The sequence below is a fragment of the Podarcis melisellensis genome (genome assembly GCF_964234715.1).
Source record: "Podarcis melisellensis genome assembly, chromosome: 3".
Lineage (NCBI taxonomy): Eukaryota > Metazoa > Chordata > Lepidosauria > Squamata > Lacertidae > Podarcis > Podarcis melisellensis.
Window position 1 is genome coordinate 98,654,517 of NC_138530.1, and position 19,067 is coordinate 98,673,583.

A 19,067-nucleotide genomic window follows, 5' to 3' on the forward strand; every position below is an offset into this window, starting at 1 on the left:
ATATTAAAAATTGGCCACCCCTCCAACATTATGGCCTCCAAGGTTATGGCTACTAACCTGAATAACGTATCTTGAATCCTTTCTTACTCGTTGCATGGTCAGTTGACCAACGCAGATACAACTGATTGGATTTGCTTGTGTAGTTAAGCTGCCCAGTGTGATTTCCGCTCAACGCAACCAACAAAGGGCTTTGTCCAGAAGAACCTGCAGGAAAAAAGACATCATGATGATGAAGACGACAAAGAAAATCTTTAAGAAATCTTTTTATGGAATATCAAAACTTACACAAATTCTGATAAGCCAATCTGTATGCATTAATATTTTAATCTTACAGTCTGTGTTTTCATTCATGTAAAAGAAAACATGGGTGGGGAGGTGAGGTGCCCTCTGAAGATTGGATTAATCTTTGGGAACAGAGGGGCACATTATAAGAATTTGTTTTGGGCTTGACGGCCATCTTCTTAAAGATGAAATGGGTGTGCGTATCTTTCTTATTTCCGCTTAAAAAATGAATAAAAAATGTAGCTACTTCAAGCAGTAGCTTGGCCATCTGCAACAATGCAGCAGTGTTCCTGGGACAGATTGTCCCATGGATACTGCTGGAATGCTGAAGGGTCTCAAGCTGCTGCCTGAAGAGTGGCAAGGTTTTGATTTTTTTTATTAGAGGAAAAGTGGGGGTGGGGAGAGACCCTCAGCAACCTCATCTTTTCAAAGTAAAGCTGAAACAGAAAGCGCCTGCTGAATCTGTACCAGTAGAAGAATTCACAATACTTGGCTGATAACACTAAAGGTTCAATTTCTTGTTGTTATCCGATGAGCCTTGCCAACTCATGGGATGACCAGTGCTGCTTCTGCAGATGATCTCAGCGACTGAGCTGCGATATAAGGGTTCAGCCGGTTCCTAAATTACCTTGGACCCAAGTTATGAATTGTTACAAGATCTTTACTCCAATTAAGGTGTATACACATTTTGTTAGTTCAGTCAATAAGAATTCTTCTCACCATCAAAGATTTCCAACTCATCAAACTGTTTTTCACTTTGAAATGTTTCTACAAAGATAGAGATATTATAATTTGGATCCACTTTAAGAGTCCAGGAACAAGTTTGTGAGTTTGGGTAGTTCTCCGGATATCCTGGACTAAGGATTACTCCAGATGAATCTGTGCGGACTTCATTTGCTGGGCATTGTGCTGTAAAACAGAAGGATAGGGAAGGGAGAAGTACACGTACACACACACACACACACAGAGAGAGAGAGAGAGAGAGAGAGAGAGAGAGAGAGAGAGAGAGAAAACAATTACAACCCCCTTATTTTCATTTTCTAAAAACAGGTACAAAGAAAGACCTTCAATCCACTTTTGAAATTTATAACATGTTGAAAGAAGAATGGAAGACTTATTTATAAAGGAAACTATCTACCACTGCCTGTCATGACCACAGCAATTCCATCAGGATGCAGTTCATAAGGAATTTAGAGTATCAGGGCTACTGGTTTATAAAAGCAGATATTATAATGGTAAACAGAAGAAAGTCCTCAGCACAGAAAAATCATTTACATTCACAGCAAACTCTGTGCTTACCCGAGTGTCCATGTCTGCCTAAAGTGAATGTCCTGATTAGGTGCATGTGCCTGGAACATTTTCCAGTGAAGTAATGGATAATAAGTGATTATATAAAAGGAAAATGATTGATGGTGCCATCACAGGCTTATTGAATAACATATAAGAACTGGGAAAATCTGGTGCACAATATGTGTGTGTGTTTAATAATCAAAGTATTCCAGATACAGAGAAGATTGACCTAAAAACTGTCCTCTAGACACAGGCAGGTTGGCATATCTAATTGGCTATTCATTACTTGAAAGAAACTTCAGATGTTCAACTGTAAAGGTAAATGTTTCACAAGACTGATATATGTCATGATCAAAGAAAGGGACACAGATGTCTAGGAAAGGAACATTAATGTTTCATCACTCATTATTACACTTCCAAATAATGGGAATAAATAATGACGGGGGGAGGGTTGGGTGCCACTGTAAAGTGATGGAGGTCTCTTGCCCTTGAGTCTCAAACACTGGCTTGGATCCTAACAAATGGAAGGGGTTCTTGTGGAGGAGCCTGATGGTAGAAGGGGGAAAAGATGGCGTTTTTGCCAATTCTGTCTTCCTCCTACACCCCCCCCCAAATGGTCTCTCATGCTACTTTTGGGGGTCCACCAACCATCCAGAGCAGATTTTTGGAAAAGCACAAATAGTTCTGCTCAAATGACATTCCTACCTGAAGTTTAGTTAAGATCTAAACCTTTGGCTCCGGGCACTTCATTGCCTGTGACATTTTAATAGCAGAGAAAAGTGCTGGCCAAAAGCTGTAGTGTACTGAACCTTTCAGGCTCCTTAGCAATGGAGGGACATCACTCACATGCTACCTGGCTTTATCTATGTACTATCTCTGGCCTGGCTCCTCACTGAGCAACTTGCTGCACAAAGCAATTTGAACTGCTACCAACCCTGCTGAAGCAAGTAGATGCATTGGAGCTGGGAACATTTTCTGTCTCCCATTCCTTTAATGTACGACATGTTCAGTCTGTAACTAGGAGTTGCATTCAGTTGCAGCACTAAGCAAATTGGAACCGTCTCCCTCTCTCCTCCCTCTGCACACACCCTAAATCTGTTTTGGGGGTTCTACCAATCTCTCCAGACGCAGATGGCGCAGTGGTCTAAACAGAGCCTAGGACTTGCTGATCAGAAGATTGGCGGTTTGAATCCCTGCGATGGGGTGAGCTCCCGTTGCTCGGTCCCTGCTCCTGCAAACCTAGCAGTTCGAAAGCACATCAAAGTGCAAGTGGATAAATAGGTACCACTCTGGCATAACCGGCGTTTCCGTGTGCTGCTGGTTCACCCGAAGCGGCTTAGTCATGCTGGCCACATGACCCGGAAGCTGTACGTGGGCTCCCTCGGCCACTAAAGCGAGATGAGTGCCACAACCCCAGAGTCAGTCACGACTGGACCTAATGGTCAGGGGTCCCTTTACCTTTACCTATCTCTCCAGAACAGATTTCAGGACAACACAGAGCACACGCAGGAGGAGGACAGGAAGTCACATTGTGCTGAGCCCCAGGGACAGTTTCCCAGGCAGCAAAGGAAGCTTCCATGCTGAGTCTGCTGCCTAGGAAATTGATCCTGCCCGCTCGCTCAATTGGCAAATTATGAGCGGGCATGGGGGGCAGTTCACCAGGGGGTGGGCTCTGGTATATAGCGAAGGCCTGTGGCTTGCACTGCAGCCACTTTTCGTTGGATCTCTCACCCTCCCTATATTTATATATTGTGGTTGCATGTTGTTCTTGGGTTGTAATCTCTGCCTGGCCCCTCCAAATTGGGGCAATCCCATTAAAGGGATCCATGGGAGATGCTTCTGTCTGGACGCTCAGGTGGGGGCAAGGAGCCACAGCACTCCCCAGGTGCAATCCAGTGGGGGAGTTACTCCTTGATGTAGGTCAGGCACTCCCTCGTTTCCAGTTGACCCCAAACCTAAGTTCTTCCAGCACGCAGCCAGAATCCGAAAATACTATGGCAGAAATTACATCTTAAAAGAAAACTTTGTATTGGGGAGGGGGTGTGGAGGGTGTAGAATGGAAAGCCAAAGAACAAAATAAAGAATATCCAACAAAGCCTGGAGAATTCACACCAGAGTAATTAGGAACAATTGGCCACAAGACGCAAAGAAGTGAAAGGCTGGTTTAGTGTTCAGTGTGGTATTCAGTATATGTCACTGAAGGGTGTTTAGGTCTACAGTGCAATATGATACCAGTATCTTTGAAAGGAGAGACTACAGCACACACCGCATCCCACAACCTGTCACTGTTCAGTGCTCCATTTACCTGGTTTTGGTCCCCAAAGCTCATTAGAGCTGCAATTCTCCTTTCAATGGAATGTTGAGAAATCTCGCTTCCCAGCCTTTGTTCAGCACTTCCTACTTCATTCACATAGCTCCCTCCCACACTCACTCAGTGCCAAAATTTGTACTATTCACCCATTCCCACAGATAATTGTTTCTTCTTATTTCTTGCATCACAAGCTCTTTTCTAGGTAATTTACAATCCTAGCAACCAAGTAACTTTGCATCCCTGCATTAAAATTATGGTTGCATACATAAACAGGTATATAAAAAGTGGTTTGTCCACCCCCACAGTCTGGTAAGATCGCTCTGTAAAAACATTTGTTTTGGATTACAGGGTCTGTACTGATATGCATGCTGGGATGCAGCTGGGATGTATTCTGAACATTCAAAACAGAAAACAATTTTCAATGTTTGGTCGTAGCAGTCTTAATACTTCATTGGTTCAAAATAAATTTAAATATGAAACACAGTGAATGAAAACACCATCATAATACCGATATATAATACCATTGGTGCATGCATACCTTCACAAGATGGAGGAGAACCATCAAACTGGAGTTGTGCTTTAAGTTTGCAGAACATCATGTCATTGCCAACCAATGTATAGCCAGGATGGCACTTGTACTTGGCAAAGTCACCTGAAATAATTTGTAACGCAGAAATTTAGACTGCACATTTATATCCTTTTGATACTTCTATCCCACGTTGGACAACAAAGTCTCAAGGCAGTGTTCATTTTTTTAAAAAAAAATACAATATAAAAAGTTTTAAAAATAAGCTTGCTGTTCAAAGCCTAACTAAAACAGCAGATAAAAGCAAATGAAAATATATTGTAAGATGCCTGAGAAGAGGAGTCCACGGGTTTATTACTATGACCAAAAAGTGTGTGTGGGGGGGGAGAAAATACACAAAACACATCAAAATAGAAGGGCAAGTGAATATAGTAAAACAGTATAGGAAATCAGAGTATGATAAGAAATATCAAGGATGATATACAGAAAATTTGACCAATTATCTATATGGAGAAGAAGTGAGGGAAATAATATTGCAGTCATGAATGATAATTCAGTTTACTTATGCCATATGTTTACAGGTGTGTTTGAATGAAACAATGAGAGCAGACTCCAAATGTATAGGGTAGGATGCAGACTAATTTAGAATCACAATTACTTCCCACAAAAATGGGACAAGTCAGTCATAACTATCTTTTCATATTGATTTCAATGGGACTTTAAGTGGTGGATTTAAAATGGATGCCACTCATTAGATTAAAGGAATTTCTGATCGCCAAACACTCCAGAATGACAGCTAAACTGTATGCTCTTATTTTTCCTGCTGATATACATGTCCCTAGTGAAACAGTTTGGCAAAACGTTTGTTCTGTTCCTCATACTTCCTCTGCGCTAAAGTGTCTGCACAACCTTTAAGAAAGCGCTCTTAACAGCTATCTGTGCTTCCTCCCACTAACTCCCCCCCCCAACAACTTTTGTTTTCTTTCACCCACCCACACATTGTGTACGAGTCCCAAGCCTGGCACTGCACAAACGTTCACATGTAAATGTTTTAGCAATAATTATTGGAGTCTTTGGCAAGGCCAAATGCCTACTGAAGAAAGGGAGAAAGAAAAAGAGATTTGTTTTCGAAGAGTGGGAGTGATTTAGGGTGTTGTTTGGCATTAGTTACTTTTTCACAAGATTGTCCAAGGGCTGCCCCCTTTATTTCCTTCTTCTTCCCCCCCCCCCCCTTTTATAATGAAGCCACAGCTTAACTGCAGAGTGCCTGACAAATGTGGTTGCCATGCACTGGGGAAACTGCGCCTTGTGAATGTTCCAGCTTGTTGGCCTTGCAATCTGACTGGAGTAGCAGCATTCCCAGGACTTTAGTAGTCTCATTTCCCATGAATGAAGCAACAATGCTGCTGAGTGCTCTGTTGCCAAGCTATGGCTTCATTTCAAAAGCAGAAAGACTGAAGAAAAGAAAGGCGTGTTCTCTGATCACATCATAAAACAGTTAAGTAATACAATCATACCCCGCAACTCAATTTTCAGATAGATTCCTCCCCTCCCCCAAATGTCCCAGGATTTCTCTGTCCACCTTCATTTCTGTTCAGAGGTCAGGCAAATGTAGGAGTTTTGTGCAGCCCAACTCAGACCTCTTGCAGAATACACGTGTTTGAAATAATTGAACTAATAGTGTATCTGCAGTTGCCAGCCAATGGTGCTTTTGAATTACTACACTCTGCTTAAGTAATGCACTGCTCAAAGGAGCCTTCTCCAACCTGCTGACCTCCATAAATGTTAGATTACGATTCCCATCAGCTCCAGCCATCATGGCTGTTTTGGTGCTAGGGTTGAGGAAGGTTGTAGTCAAAGGCACATGGAGGGCACCATATTGGCAAAGGCTGGCTGCAAGGAGGATCAACCTCTTTCCCAAAAAATGTTTAACTGGGATGCTGTTAGCCAAGATACCTACATTCTACCTCCACTGGATATAGATGAATTCAGAGGCATTCACTGAATAAGCCCTGAATATGAACTGCTGGGAAACACAAGATCCTGTTGTGCTCAGGTCCAGCTTACTGGCTTCCGATAGGGATCTGGCTGGACTTCGTGGGCAATTGGCCTGATCCAGCAGGCACTTTTACTCTTATGCAACAGCTATGCATATTTCATAAGATCTGTGAAATTAAACCTACGACTACTGCAAATAAATTTACTCAAATAAATAAATTTCACCCAAGACTTAATTCAAACAAATCGTATTCAGGAATACCACCAACATCATTTGTGCAAAAGTCTGGACAGAGAACTGATGTATAGGTTTATCAACGGAAGGAAAAATTATCACCTATTTCAAAATCGTCATCTTCTGTAAGCAATTCAGCTTGTGGAACTGTTGGCGGAGGCTGGCACTTCTTCAGCTGATACGCTATAAAATCAAAGCAAAATTGCATTAGTATCTCTTTGATAACAAAGCTTCATTACAAGCTGGCAGTTGTGAAACTGTCCTCAAGCTGGTTCACATGTCACATTGAACAACAGTTTATTTTAAACTATGCTTTAATGTGAATAAGCAGTGCGGTGGCGCATGCTGCTCAAAAGTTTGCAAGTCCCTCCTTCCCTCTCCCCTGCTAACCTTTAGCGGCATCAGGGAAGAAATAAAATTGAGGCTGATTTTGTGTTACATGGAAAACAGCACTCAGCTTGGTCGCTGCAAACAAACTATGACTGGGAAGCTGGAAAGAAACCTATGGTTTAATAAGGAGTGCAACACGGGCACAGCGGAAGGCTTGGAAGCCAAGCGAAAGCTCTTATTCATAGCTTGCTGAGAATATGAATCAACATTCCTAAATGGAGTGGCACTGCTACTTCCATAAATGCATGCCTTTGTGTCAAAGAGCATGCTGGTCAGTAATCACACAAAGTTGGAATTAGCTCTTTATTAGTGAAAATATGATATCCACAGTCTTGGCTGAGTGCCAGGCTGAATGAGCACAGTAACCCATTCCTGGTGGTACTTCCTACATGAAAGCAAGTTGCTGAGACTGAAAGTTCCCACCTCCCCACAACTATCTAGGTCTCCTCGTCTCCAAGGATATTTCCAAGAAATCAGAGACTGCACAGGTGTGCAGCCAATCTCTTTTCTGCTCTTTTCATGCCTCTCCTGGTTCTGGGAGATGGGGGGGGGGAGGGGAGCTTGTCACAACAGGAGGTGGAGATATCCGTGACTCTTCACCAGCCTGACTCATCTGAGCCTCTTGACCTCCCTCCTTGCCTGCTTCAGCTTCTTGACTTCTCTCTGCCACAGACTCTCCCAGCTCACTAAGCCCTGTTACCACTTCAACGTCCAACTCCACCTCTTCCCAGTCTTCTTCCTCTGACCCCTCATCATCATTCCACCACCACTGTCTGGGCTCTGAGCCTTCTTCCCTTGGTTCTCCCACCATTCCTTTGCATCCAACCAGTCCATGATACTTTGGATAAATCTCAATAAATATTTTTAAAAATTGTTTGGGAACTGTGCTTGACCACACAACCAACATACCATGCCATAACCATTAGCATGGCTTGTGTCTGACTGGAGCCCTTGCAACAGATCCAAGCTGAGAGCAAGTTATCACAGCCTATGGCTACTGAGCTGGAACCACTGCAACAACTCTAACTAGTCACAGTTACGCTGTTGGACTGTCTCTGGGTCAGCTGATTCACTGTAGCAGTGGGGCAGTATCAGCATGTTTGCAGCTCATACCCTAAGCCAGGGATGGGGAACCTGTAGTCCTGCAGAGGTTGTTGGATTACAAGTCCCATGATCCTTCTCCACTGGCTACACTTGCTCGGGCTGATGGGAGTTGGAGGCCACAGTTTTTGCAGCATTTCCCTAAGCCAAATGGCTTTTCAGTTTCTGAGACACAGGCCTTCAGTGTGAAATGAAGAACAATTCCCCTGTATGTCATGAACACTTACTTCCCTCCTTCATTTCCTTTCCCCTTTCTTTCTGTATTTTACAGCTAGAAGTCTCACTACTTTCTTTAAAATCAAAGGCTGCCCCCCTGCCCCTTTTCCAGGGAATAAGTGTGTGACAAAGTGAAAACGAATCAAAATAATCCTAAATAAACATATGCTATTTAACCTTCCACTCTCCGGGTCTCTGACTCTTTAACTATATAACTAGACACTGAAAGAGTTTCAAAGTTCCAAGTGGAGTGGAAAAATGTCTCGTGTCTCTAAGCAGCTAAAATATTCTCAACGGGAGATTAGGATACCACTGGGTTTTCTTAACACCAGAAAGTCCTTAGGACTTAGAGAGGAGTGCATGGCCAGGGTTAAGTGGGCCAGAGTTTTTCCCCATTAAAATATTAAAAAACCAAGTAACTCAATATTAAATATTTAACACTCATTTGGCTGTGGATAATAAAGACTGTTACTCTAGAGGTTTTTATTAAATGAAAATATCATGCCAATTAAACCAGTCTAATTTATTTTAACATCAGTAGGCAGAAAATATCCCTTTAAAGCTCCACACGCAGCCTTTATCTCACAGGCACGATTTGTAAGATGAGAAGAGGAGAACTGACCATGAAAATTGAGAACAAAGAACCCTCCAGTGGAGAAGTCACTGTGAAACTTGAGAAGGACTTGATTGCTTGAGCTATAAGCTGTCTCAAGAGCTGTATTCCCGCTGAACACTCCCAGCTGAGGAGAATTTTGGTCTGGCCCATCCCTAGGGACCAAGAGAAAAGAGAAGTGTCAGCAAAAGCCTGTAATTAAGGTTTAAATTAACTCTGTTTTCTCTTGATGGTAGCTTTAAATCTTCAAGAAGGCAGGTTAATCCTAACAATTGTAGCATAATAATTCATTTGCATGCAAATCTAGGAAGGCGATTAAGTACATTCCTGCCAATGTGAAAAGCTTGACCTTTTAGGAGAAGCTGGAAAAGCTATGTAAGTAATATTTGTACTAAAGAAGGTTCAGTACTGTATAGTTTGCCATGAGGTCACCTGAGGTGCTTCATTCTATTGTTATATATAGAAGAAAATATATGGGTATTTCATATAGGTGCTGTTCTTTAATCACTTTACTATTCACTGAAAACTCAGCCTTGACATTATATGTTCAATGTCAGCCAATGAAACAAATGTCAGTGCCATATTTAGTGAAAGAGAGAAATAAAAACTGTGTTTTCAACAGGAGAAATAATTCATTTCAAAACAAAATATGACATTACACTATTCTTATAAGTGTATAAACTGATTTTTCTTTCCAAATTATTTTTTAAAGAAATACACGATTCTGAATTTCAGCTACCATAATTAAAAGGGTTTTGATGCTACTTGCAAAAATATAACAATTTTTGCCATTCTTCTAGCAAGGTTAATGACACTATGAACAACACCATTTAATGACACTATTGCTTTACGCTGCCACACAAAAGCTGGCAACTTTTCAAATTAGTAAGTATCTGGGCTATGAAGCATCTGGTCTCCCAGGAACCAGGGACTTTTCTAGTCCACTTGAAAAACATTTCCAAAATTTTACTAATGCCTTTATTAATGAAAAAGCTGTTTTGGTCAGTGAGGTGCCTATGGCAGAGCAGATATTAAGATGTCACTTTAAAGAATAGTTCTATATCAACCAAAAGATCAACAGCTTTTTAGTGCAAAAGACATAAGCTGTTTAGACCTTCCCAGTGGTTCTAATCTTTTTGATGCCAACTCAGGAAAAGGGCGGTATGTAGTTCAAAGGAGGACTGACTGGCCCATCTGCTATATAATCCTTCTCAAAATATGTACTGTGAGAAAACAGGGATCTGAAAAATTCAACACGTTTTTTTCCCCAAGCAGGCATCTCTGAATGGCAGTGGCATTTCTAGGACTCAGCATTTGGGCTAGCAGATGGATGGGAAAACATTTGCCTCTGGGAAGAGAATGGCCCCAGTGGCTCCCCTCACAACTGAAAGCATTGTTAATTTAAATTGCTAACACAACGAAATGTGGCATTTTGATCATAGCTGGTTAGGCATATACAATTATGCAATGAATATATTTTTGAATTTATAGCCCATTCCTATCCAGTCAGCTGGGGACAGGTATAACAGTAGAAATGAAAGTGCAAAATGTCCCATAAAATTATTTTCAAATCCAATATATTGTAATGGACACCTACTACTTGTTCCAATATTACTGGCATTTCCGTATTTCTCCAACACGTGCTCAAAAAGAAAGGCATTAGCAGGCAGAGCTAGTATGCACGAAATTTGTTGGTCCACCGACATAATTACTGCCCATCAGAGTAGCCCTGTGAGCAGCTGCACTTTAGCTATTCCTGTGCTATTCAGGTAAGGTACAAATTGTGCCCCACAGTATTTCAAAATGCTATTCAGGAAATATACCCAATTATTACTAAAAATATTTTTACTCCACCTTCCCCCCGCCCCAAGATTTCAAGGCAGCTATCAACAGTTAATAGCTAATAACAGTTAACAGGCAATAACATTAAAACAACACCACAAAAATTAAGAGCAGCAAAGATTAAAACAATTTAAAAAATAAAAAGTAAAGCTGCTTGCAGGTGTTCTGGTGAACCAATGTCTATATAATTAAGTGGAAGTCCACTAATGCGATAGCAAGTTCCAGAGCCTGGAGAGAAGGCCCTCTCCTTGGTTACAATCAGATGTATTTCAGAATTTGTTGGGGCATGCAGAAAAGCCTCCATTGGTGGTCTTAATAAGGAGGCAGGCTCATTTATAAAAGGTCACCCCTTCAAATGTCCTGAAGCCATACCACAAAGAGCTTTAAAGCTGCATCACCAGCACTTTGAACTGGGCCCAGGAATGAACTGGAAGGCAATGCAGTAGTTTCAAAAAGGGAGTAAGCAGCTCCAGTTATCAACTTGGCTGCCTCAATTTGATTTGGACCGATAAAAGTTTCTGACCTATTTTCAAAGATAGCTCTTGGTAGAGCATATTGCAGTAGTCCTGATGTGATATAAATAGGGCATGTGTTACTATATCCAGATCTGCAGGTACTAATTCAACAGGTTAGGCCCCTATCCCTGGATCAGAAGTTATCCTCTCTGTTGCCTTGTCAATTTTAATTTGTTTACTCATGTTTAGGCTGTGACTACCTCCAAGCGTCAGTTCAGACTTCCTAGACAAGGGTGGGAAAAAGAAATAGAACCGAGTGCTTTCTTTGCATTGATGACCACAAAATATGATGCAATCCTTTTTTTCCCAAGCAACCATGTGGGAAATGTTCCAGAATCAAAATAGAGCTTCACAGGCTGGCTTTCATGTTGGAGAGAAGACTCACCTTCTCACAGCCTCCCTATGTTTCAAAACAGATCTTTCAAGCAGGATAGAAACTTGCTAGCCAACAAATTCTGCTCTGTATACAAACTAACTAACTAATACACATGCACACATGAACACCAACAGTTCAATTATTCTGGATTGAGGCGAAGTCCAGATTGATCAAAGCCTTTATGGTAATAAAAGTTCACATACCAAACTGCAATGTAGTCATTCACTAGTTCTGTTTGGAGTAAGGTGAAATTGATATAGATTCCATGGCCCTGAGGTACAGTAATAAGCCACGTACAATCTTTTGAATTTGGATATTCATCTGGAAATCCTGGGGAGTACACAGTACCATTTTCAGATGTTACATTATAGCCACAAGGAGCTGAAAAGGAAAGGAACGGGAGTGTTAAAAAGTAAGGATGCATGGTTAAGTCAGGACAGTGATTTGTCTTACGTTTAAGACTGTGAGGGGAGAGACTCCATCAGGCAAGGGCCTTCTTCTTCCACCTGCCTTGCCCCACCCTCTGGTCTCTGCTTCTCAATTTGTATTGTATTATTTTACGTACTCTGGCTTGCCGTTGTTTTATTGATTATAGTTTAGAAATTATGTATTGTAACTGTTGAGTGGATTTCTGTTTAACTTTTATATGTTATTATTATTTAATACTATTCTAATGATTGTTGAATGTTACTTTTTGATATAGGTTGCCTATTTTCAAGTTTTATTATCACATTTTTGTATTGCATTAGATTGTTATAAGATGTACATTTTTTGCTTCTTCAGCTTGTATTGTAAGATAGAAAGACAGTATACAAATTAAAAAAATGATGATGATGGCATAGCAGAGTTCAAAAAAGCAAATTCACATGGTTGGTTACTTTTCAGTAATAAGCCTATACCATCTTCTGTGGGGGGTGGGGACAGTGCAGGTGAGCATGTTGATGGATCATGAACAGATGGCACTGAGGGCACATGACTACACCTGTATCCTCCACAGAACAGTGCTCAGGAAATGCTGCTGCAACTACAGTCAAACCTCGGTTGTCCAAAATAATCCGTTCTGGAAGCCCATTTGGCTTCCAAAATGTTCGACAACCGAGGCGTGGCTTCTGATCAGCTGCAGGAGCTTCCTACACTTACGTGGAAGCCGCGTCAGATGTTAGGCTTCCGAAAAACATTCGAAAACCGGAGCATTTACCGTATTTTTTGCTCTATAAGACTCACTTTTTCCCTCCTAAAAAGTAAGGGGAAATGTGTGTGCGTCTTATGGAGCGAATGCAGGCTGCGTAGCTATTCCAGAAGCCAAACAACAAGAGGGATTGCTGCTTTCACTGTGCAGCGATCCCTCTTGCTGTTCTGGCTTCTGAGATTCAGAATATTTTTTTTTCTTGTTTTCCTTCTCCAAAAACTAGGTGTGTCTTGTGGTCTGGTGTGTCATATAGAGCGAAAAATACGGTACTTCTGGGTTTGGGGTGTTCGGGAGCCAAAGCGTTTCAAAACGGAGGCGTTCGGGAGCTGAGGTTTGACTTACTATCATCAGCTAATGCTCCTTCTTTAATCTAGTGCCAGATGTTTTGGACTACAACTCGTTTCAGCTGTGCCAGTCCAATAGCATCAGGTGAGAGGCCAAAGAGGCAGAAGGAATGCCATCCCTAAATCTTCAAGCTACAGGGTTGGCTTTTACAAAACTCTAATCTTCTAAAAGGGAAAAGCCTAGGAGAGTTGAATTGGAGACAGAGGCTCCAACTCAACTCCACCTCTTATCAAAGCAAGTTGCCACAAGGAGCTCCCCAAGCTTCCTTGGTTTGTGAGCTGCTTTGTGGGACTACAACAAAATACCTTTTTTAAAAAATAGCACAAATAGATTCAACCCACCATATTCTTCCTTTTGATCAAATCCCACTGATAAATCTGCTTCTAATTGGAAGTGCATCCAATTGTGCAGAAGAATGTGATGAATCATGTGATTATTCCTCCTCAAAGAAAGGGATAAAGAATCAATTGAATTGGGTAACATCTTCTGCCCTGCAATGTCACTTTCCCGTTTCTTGTGATCCCTGTAGTCACAACTCCCTTCCCATTTTATCCACTTAACAATAGGGTCAGGTCAATTAACAATGAGTATACGTGACTTGATTCTACAGACTGACTCTCCTCTTGTTGGACTTGACAGTGAGAGGTGAAAAAGAAGCTGAAATATGTCTTACTATATTTCTCAATGTTTAGCATACAAAATGCTTACTTCCTCTTCCGTGAGCATGCTCAAAATAACAATGTAAGGAGGCAATTTAACTATTTGAAACTATTTAAACATCCTAGTTAATATGGGGAGGTAGTAGCTTTTTCTTCATTAAGAACCTGGCCTAAAGCTGATTGATGTTTTTTGCCTAAACGCAATACAACTCAAAGGAAATTTTGCAGATGTTAAGTGTATGACAGTAGTTTTACTTGCTGAGTTACTCTACATTCATGAAAATGACTTCCCTTCATTGAACACATTGGAGGTTTGAATAAATAAAAAAACTTGTCTAGTTACCATTCTAGTCACTCTAAGGCTGCAATCTGAATCATCCTTTTGAGGAGAGGGTGTTGTGCAGCTGAAAAAGACTTTGGATCTTTTAGATGCAAGCCTTTTCTGACCCTTCCCAAGAAGCCCCAAAACTGCTTAGTATTTGACAGTACCATGTCAGAGTTTTGACACTGGTCGGTCAGAACCTCGGACCTTTCTGTGGCATCAGGAAGCAGGGAATCCGATAGCGGATCTTCCTCTTTAACACTGGAGCTCTTTCTCGCATGTTGTAGATCCATATAATTTTGCAAGCCCATGGGCCACTCTCCAGGCCCCTGGACTAGGACTGCAGTTTATAACACCAAGTGTTGGAAGGAAAGGGTAGGAAATATTTAAACTGCTTTTTTATTTTTAAAGAAGCTCTACAGTCATTAGATGCTTTCTTGAATAGTACCTGAGAAAGCCCAGAGAGTACTGCACATTCAAGTAACAGCTATTAACATTGTGTAAAGTCAATAAATCAGTTCAATGGCAATCAGGAGATTCCAGTTAAACATTTGGGCCAGAGAGAGCAGGAGCATGGAAATTGTTTTGGTCCTATATTTATGGAAAGCTTATGGCCTCCTGCTCCCAATGTCAAACTCTGCATGGGAGGGACACTGAGACCCTACACAAATATTAATGTAGTCTTTGCTTCCCCGCTACAAATAGGCTATTATGGACATGGGAAAAACAAACAAAAGGCCTGACACTGCTTTTTAATTTATAATAAACAACATGGTTTCACATCTGTCAGGTTTTCAATGTTTCCCCCCTCATTTCAAAATAGGTGATAAAAATATTTTAGCTCATCTGTATGCAGCTGTCACAGCAATAATGTCTTTAACACGGAAAGTTGTATCGAGCCTCCTAAAATCCTTTGGTAATTACTATAAAAATGAAGACCAATTATCAAAAGACCAAAGTGGATGTTTTCCAAGAGAGACTCTAAAAACATCTGGAAGTTAGATAGGATGGAAATTGAACAACTACAGGTGTGTTGTTGTTTTTCACTTTCTGGGTATGGCGCTTTTACAGATAGGAAGCTGGATGTAACAGACAGACAGGTCCTCTGAGAAGTGCATCACTTGCTTCTACCTCCTCTGCTACTTATTTCTTTCCATTTTCCAATTTATTTCTTATCAATTAAAAATGTGGTGTTGCACAAGCAAATTTTTATTCTGAAAGTGTAATCCACGGAAAAAGTTTGAGAATCACCGTCAACCTATAGATCATTTTATTCATACACTTAAAAAAACAAACCACAATACAAATAATATAGTCACTACTAGTAGCTTTGAAAAAAGTTGTATTTGATTTGATGTCTAGGCATGATGCAACTTAGTATGCAGGTTCCCATCTGGCTCTTTTGCATGACAAAGGAAGATGATATTGGTCATTTCCATTGTTCTGCTTTTGTCAAGGATATCCATTTACGGACATGAGAAAGTTATTTTAATTATAGCATTTCAGTATAATTAATTGAAATTCTAGGCAAGGCACAGAATAATTCGCTCTTTTCCCTCTATGTATAATGTGCAAAATTTCAAAGTAATTTGAGGTGATTCAGAGTGAAAGAACTGAAATATGTGGCTGAGTTATAAACTACATTTAAAATATAAATAGGGCAACACAGTACCGCTTTATAAATTTATATACCCAGGTGCACAAAGGGCAGGCCAACCAACATTGCGAACTGTGATATATATTTGAATAACTACTGCAGGCAAATAATTGAACACAGGGGGCTTCAACACAAAGAAACATGTGCAAGGAAGTTATCTGAAAACTGCTAAAATCTGCAGATCAGTTGTTTGGCGGGGAGAGGGTGAGAAGGGGTGTTGAAGCAGCTGAGAGGCAAGATTTTAGCATTTACTGAAAAAGTTTGTGTGTAGCCTTGGCTTTTGAACCAAAGAGGGTGGACTCTGTCCTTAGGACACATTTGTACACGCAGTTCACTCAACCAGTTTGGAAATCCATGCATGAAACAGCATAATTTTTCGAGGGTTCAAGACACCTTCAGAAATCTTCAAACATTGTTAGGTCTAGTGGAGGAAATACTTCCCCATGTGCTACAGGTGTGGCCAGGTAGGCGAAAGGAAGAGGATTTGGAGGCTGATGGAAAAATGTGAGAAAGGGGAGTTGTTTACCTAATTATGTCATCTGGGATATGAAGGAGTTCAATGTGTAATAAACCAAGCTGTTCCCCAATTTTGGAGAGGAGCACCTTGGTTTCTTGAGCCCCGTTATGAACTGAAGTGGTGCGTGGATGTTGGAACATTTCTATTAGTGGTCGATATCATTTTCAGCCCTCATGCATAGGGTTTTCTGCAATTTTCCATCTCATTTCATTGAATATATAATGTTGAGAGAATACTAAGAGTCAACTATTATTACAATGAGCAAAATTTACCTTCACATTTTGGAAAGGGGTAGTTCCAGTTCCTGTTGATCCCATGGTGGCAAGTGAGAACAGAAGGACCAATCAATACATATCCTGGATAGCACTCAAAAGATATTGACTGGCCCACGCTGTAATCGGAATTAATGATATATCCATTGAAAAACGGAGGAGGATCTGGACAATTTTGTAATTCATATGCTGCAAGAAAAAGAAATGTGGGACAATTTTTTTAAAGTAAGTTACACTGGTTCAGAATCGAAAGGGAGAAAAATGCTTGGATGATGATTCCCTATATTCAACATTGCAGGTAACCAGCTCAAGTTTTTTCCTATTGGCAAAGGCAGGAAATGTTTTGAAAATAGTATATTTTAAGACAAGGCTCCTCCTACTCATAAGGCAAATTATATACAATAAGCATCAGGAATTTGCAGTATATAGTTAAGGTCTGTGACAGCAATATTTCTGTTCAACCCAACAGATGCCACCTAGCTGGAACTATTTTAATGCATTTCATATGTTCACTATGTTGACTTGCAAGTTTTAGAGTAAAAAGTTTAAATAGTCATTGTACAACTACTCCTCTATTAGAGAAGCATTTTTTTTTTTACAGAAACATAGCAGTTATCTGATAAACATCTGCATTGCTGCAGGCTTCAGGTTTGCTGCTGTTCTCCCCACCCCACCCCCAGATAAAAACATATTAACCCAATGTCTGCTTGCTGTTAATGTCTTGTTGCTAATGCTTCAGTTTGTTCAGTTTTCACCCAGTAATGCTGTACTAGAACAGGCGCATCACCGAATCACAGTTTTGACCTCTGTAAAGGCATGTAAATCGAAGACATGATATATAAATCAAATGAATGACTTGACTTATAAATCAGTGCCGAGACACACAAAAAATGAGCAACATGATTTATAGATAGCTTCATGACTTGTTAATTAGCCCCATATTATATAAATCATGTTCAAAGCTTGAAAATTCACCACCTTACTTACAAATCAATGCAACACCGTCTTGCAGTACAATGCAAGCCATTCACATATTAGATAAATCAATGGAAGGCTTTCCTCCCTGGTATACTGCATTTCCTTAAGTACTGAAGAGCACTGCGTAAATGCCAGAACCGTAATTCTCTCCCTGTCACACCATGAAGGTTCTCCAATAGTCATTTATTGGCAACATAACCACCTAGAATGCCTGACAATGCAGGCTAATCAAAGTCTATCACACTCTTGCGCGATAATTCTCAAACTGTGCAACAAGATGTGGTGATGATCACCACCTTAGATGGTTTTAAAAGGAAGTTGCATAGATTCATGGAGTGAACACTAATAGTGGCTGCAACTACTAATCATGATGGTTATATGGAAGTTCCAGGTACAGAGGCAGCATGCCACTAAATCAGCGGTTCTCAACCTGTGAGTCCTCAGATGTTGTTGGACTACAACTTCCATCATCCCCGAACTCTGGCCTCGCTAGTCCAACAACATATGGGGACCCACAGGTTGAGAACCGCTGCACTAAATGCTAGTGCTGGGGTGCATGGAACAACTGGTAATATTGCTTTCATGTCCTCCTTGTGGGCTCCTTGAGACAATTGATTGGCCTGGATACTGAACTGGATGAACCTTGGTCAAATCAAGCAGGACTCTCCTTGTGTTTTTACACAAGAATGCTGATGATGCAAATTATAAAAAAACAAGTAAGCTGTTTTTTGAAATTGCTTTTTATGGAAGCAATAATCCAATTACCTATGTTCACAGCTTTTCAAAGAATAATCAGCCTGCCCTTTATCATTCCACTACACATTCTCTCCCCCGCCCTTTCATACATAAACCCATACAGAAGGATGAAAGGAGACACCAGGACAACACAACTGGTTGCCGAAAAGAAAGAACAAGGAAGAAAAAAATTGCAACCCAGCCAGATGGGTGGGGTATAAATAATAACACCACCACCATCATCATCATCATCATTATTATTATTATTATTATTATTATTATTAAATGCAGAACATGTTGGGGCATGTGCAGAGTGCCCATTCAACATACCAGCAGAGTGTCAGTGAAACAGAAAAACACCATACAGTTCTAGGTAGAGCCAGTCCCTTTACTGGTAGCATAAAGCCATTCCACACCTTGTAGGTTACATACAGTTGTAATTCACATTCCTTCCAACAGAATACAGTCTCCTTGCAACATTCCAACACAGACTAGGCTCTGGCCAAGAGCAGGGGCTAAGAACAAACTTGCTTCAAACACAAGTGTATTTATACTTTAGATTGAGCTGACTTACTCTCACATGCTTAACTAGTTGCAGGTGCAGGACAAGCACACCCCAAATTAACGAGCACACCTAACTTAACCCTTTCTTGTCCTTTTTTCTCAGCATGCATAAACCCCTTATGAATTAACAGAAC

The 19,067-nt window shown here is 40.8% G+C and overlaps 1 protein-coding gene across 2 annotated transcripts in view; it reads right to left on the minus strand.

The window, feature by feature from the left end:
• The window catches only part of CSMD1 (CUB and Sushi multiple domains 1), a 355,527-nt gene that overhangs the window by 78,775 nt on the left and 257,685 nt on the right, over positions 1–19,067 (minus strand). For both annotated transcript variants that reach the window (XM_081905886.1, XM_081905887.1), the window contains exons 37-43: positions 16,657–16,845; positions 11,899–12,076; positions 8,972–9,117; positions 6,745–6,825; positions 4,422–4,535; positions 1,003–1,191; positions 58–204 (exon numbers count right to left, since the gene is read on the minus strand). In XM_081905886.1, coding sequence (XP_081762012.1) covers positions 58–204; positions 1,003–1,191; positions 4,422–4,535; positions 6,745–6,825; positions 8,972–9,117; positions 11,899–12,076; positions 16,657–16,845 — 1,044 coding nt within the window. The remainder of the gene's footprint in view (positions 1–57; positions 205–1,002; positions 1,192–4,421; positions 4,536–6,744; positions 6,826–8,971; positions 9,118–11,898; positions 12,077–16,656; positions 16,846–19,067) is intronic.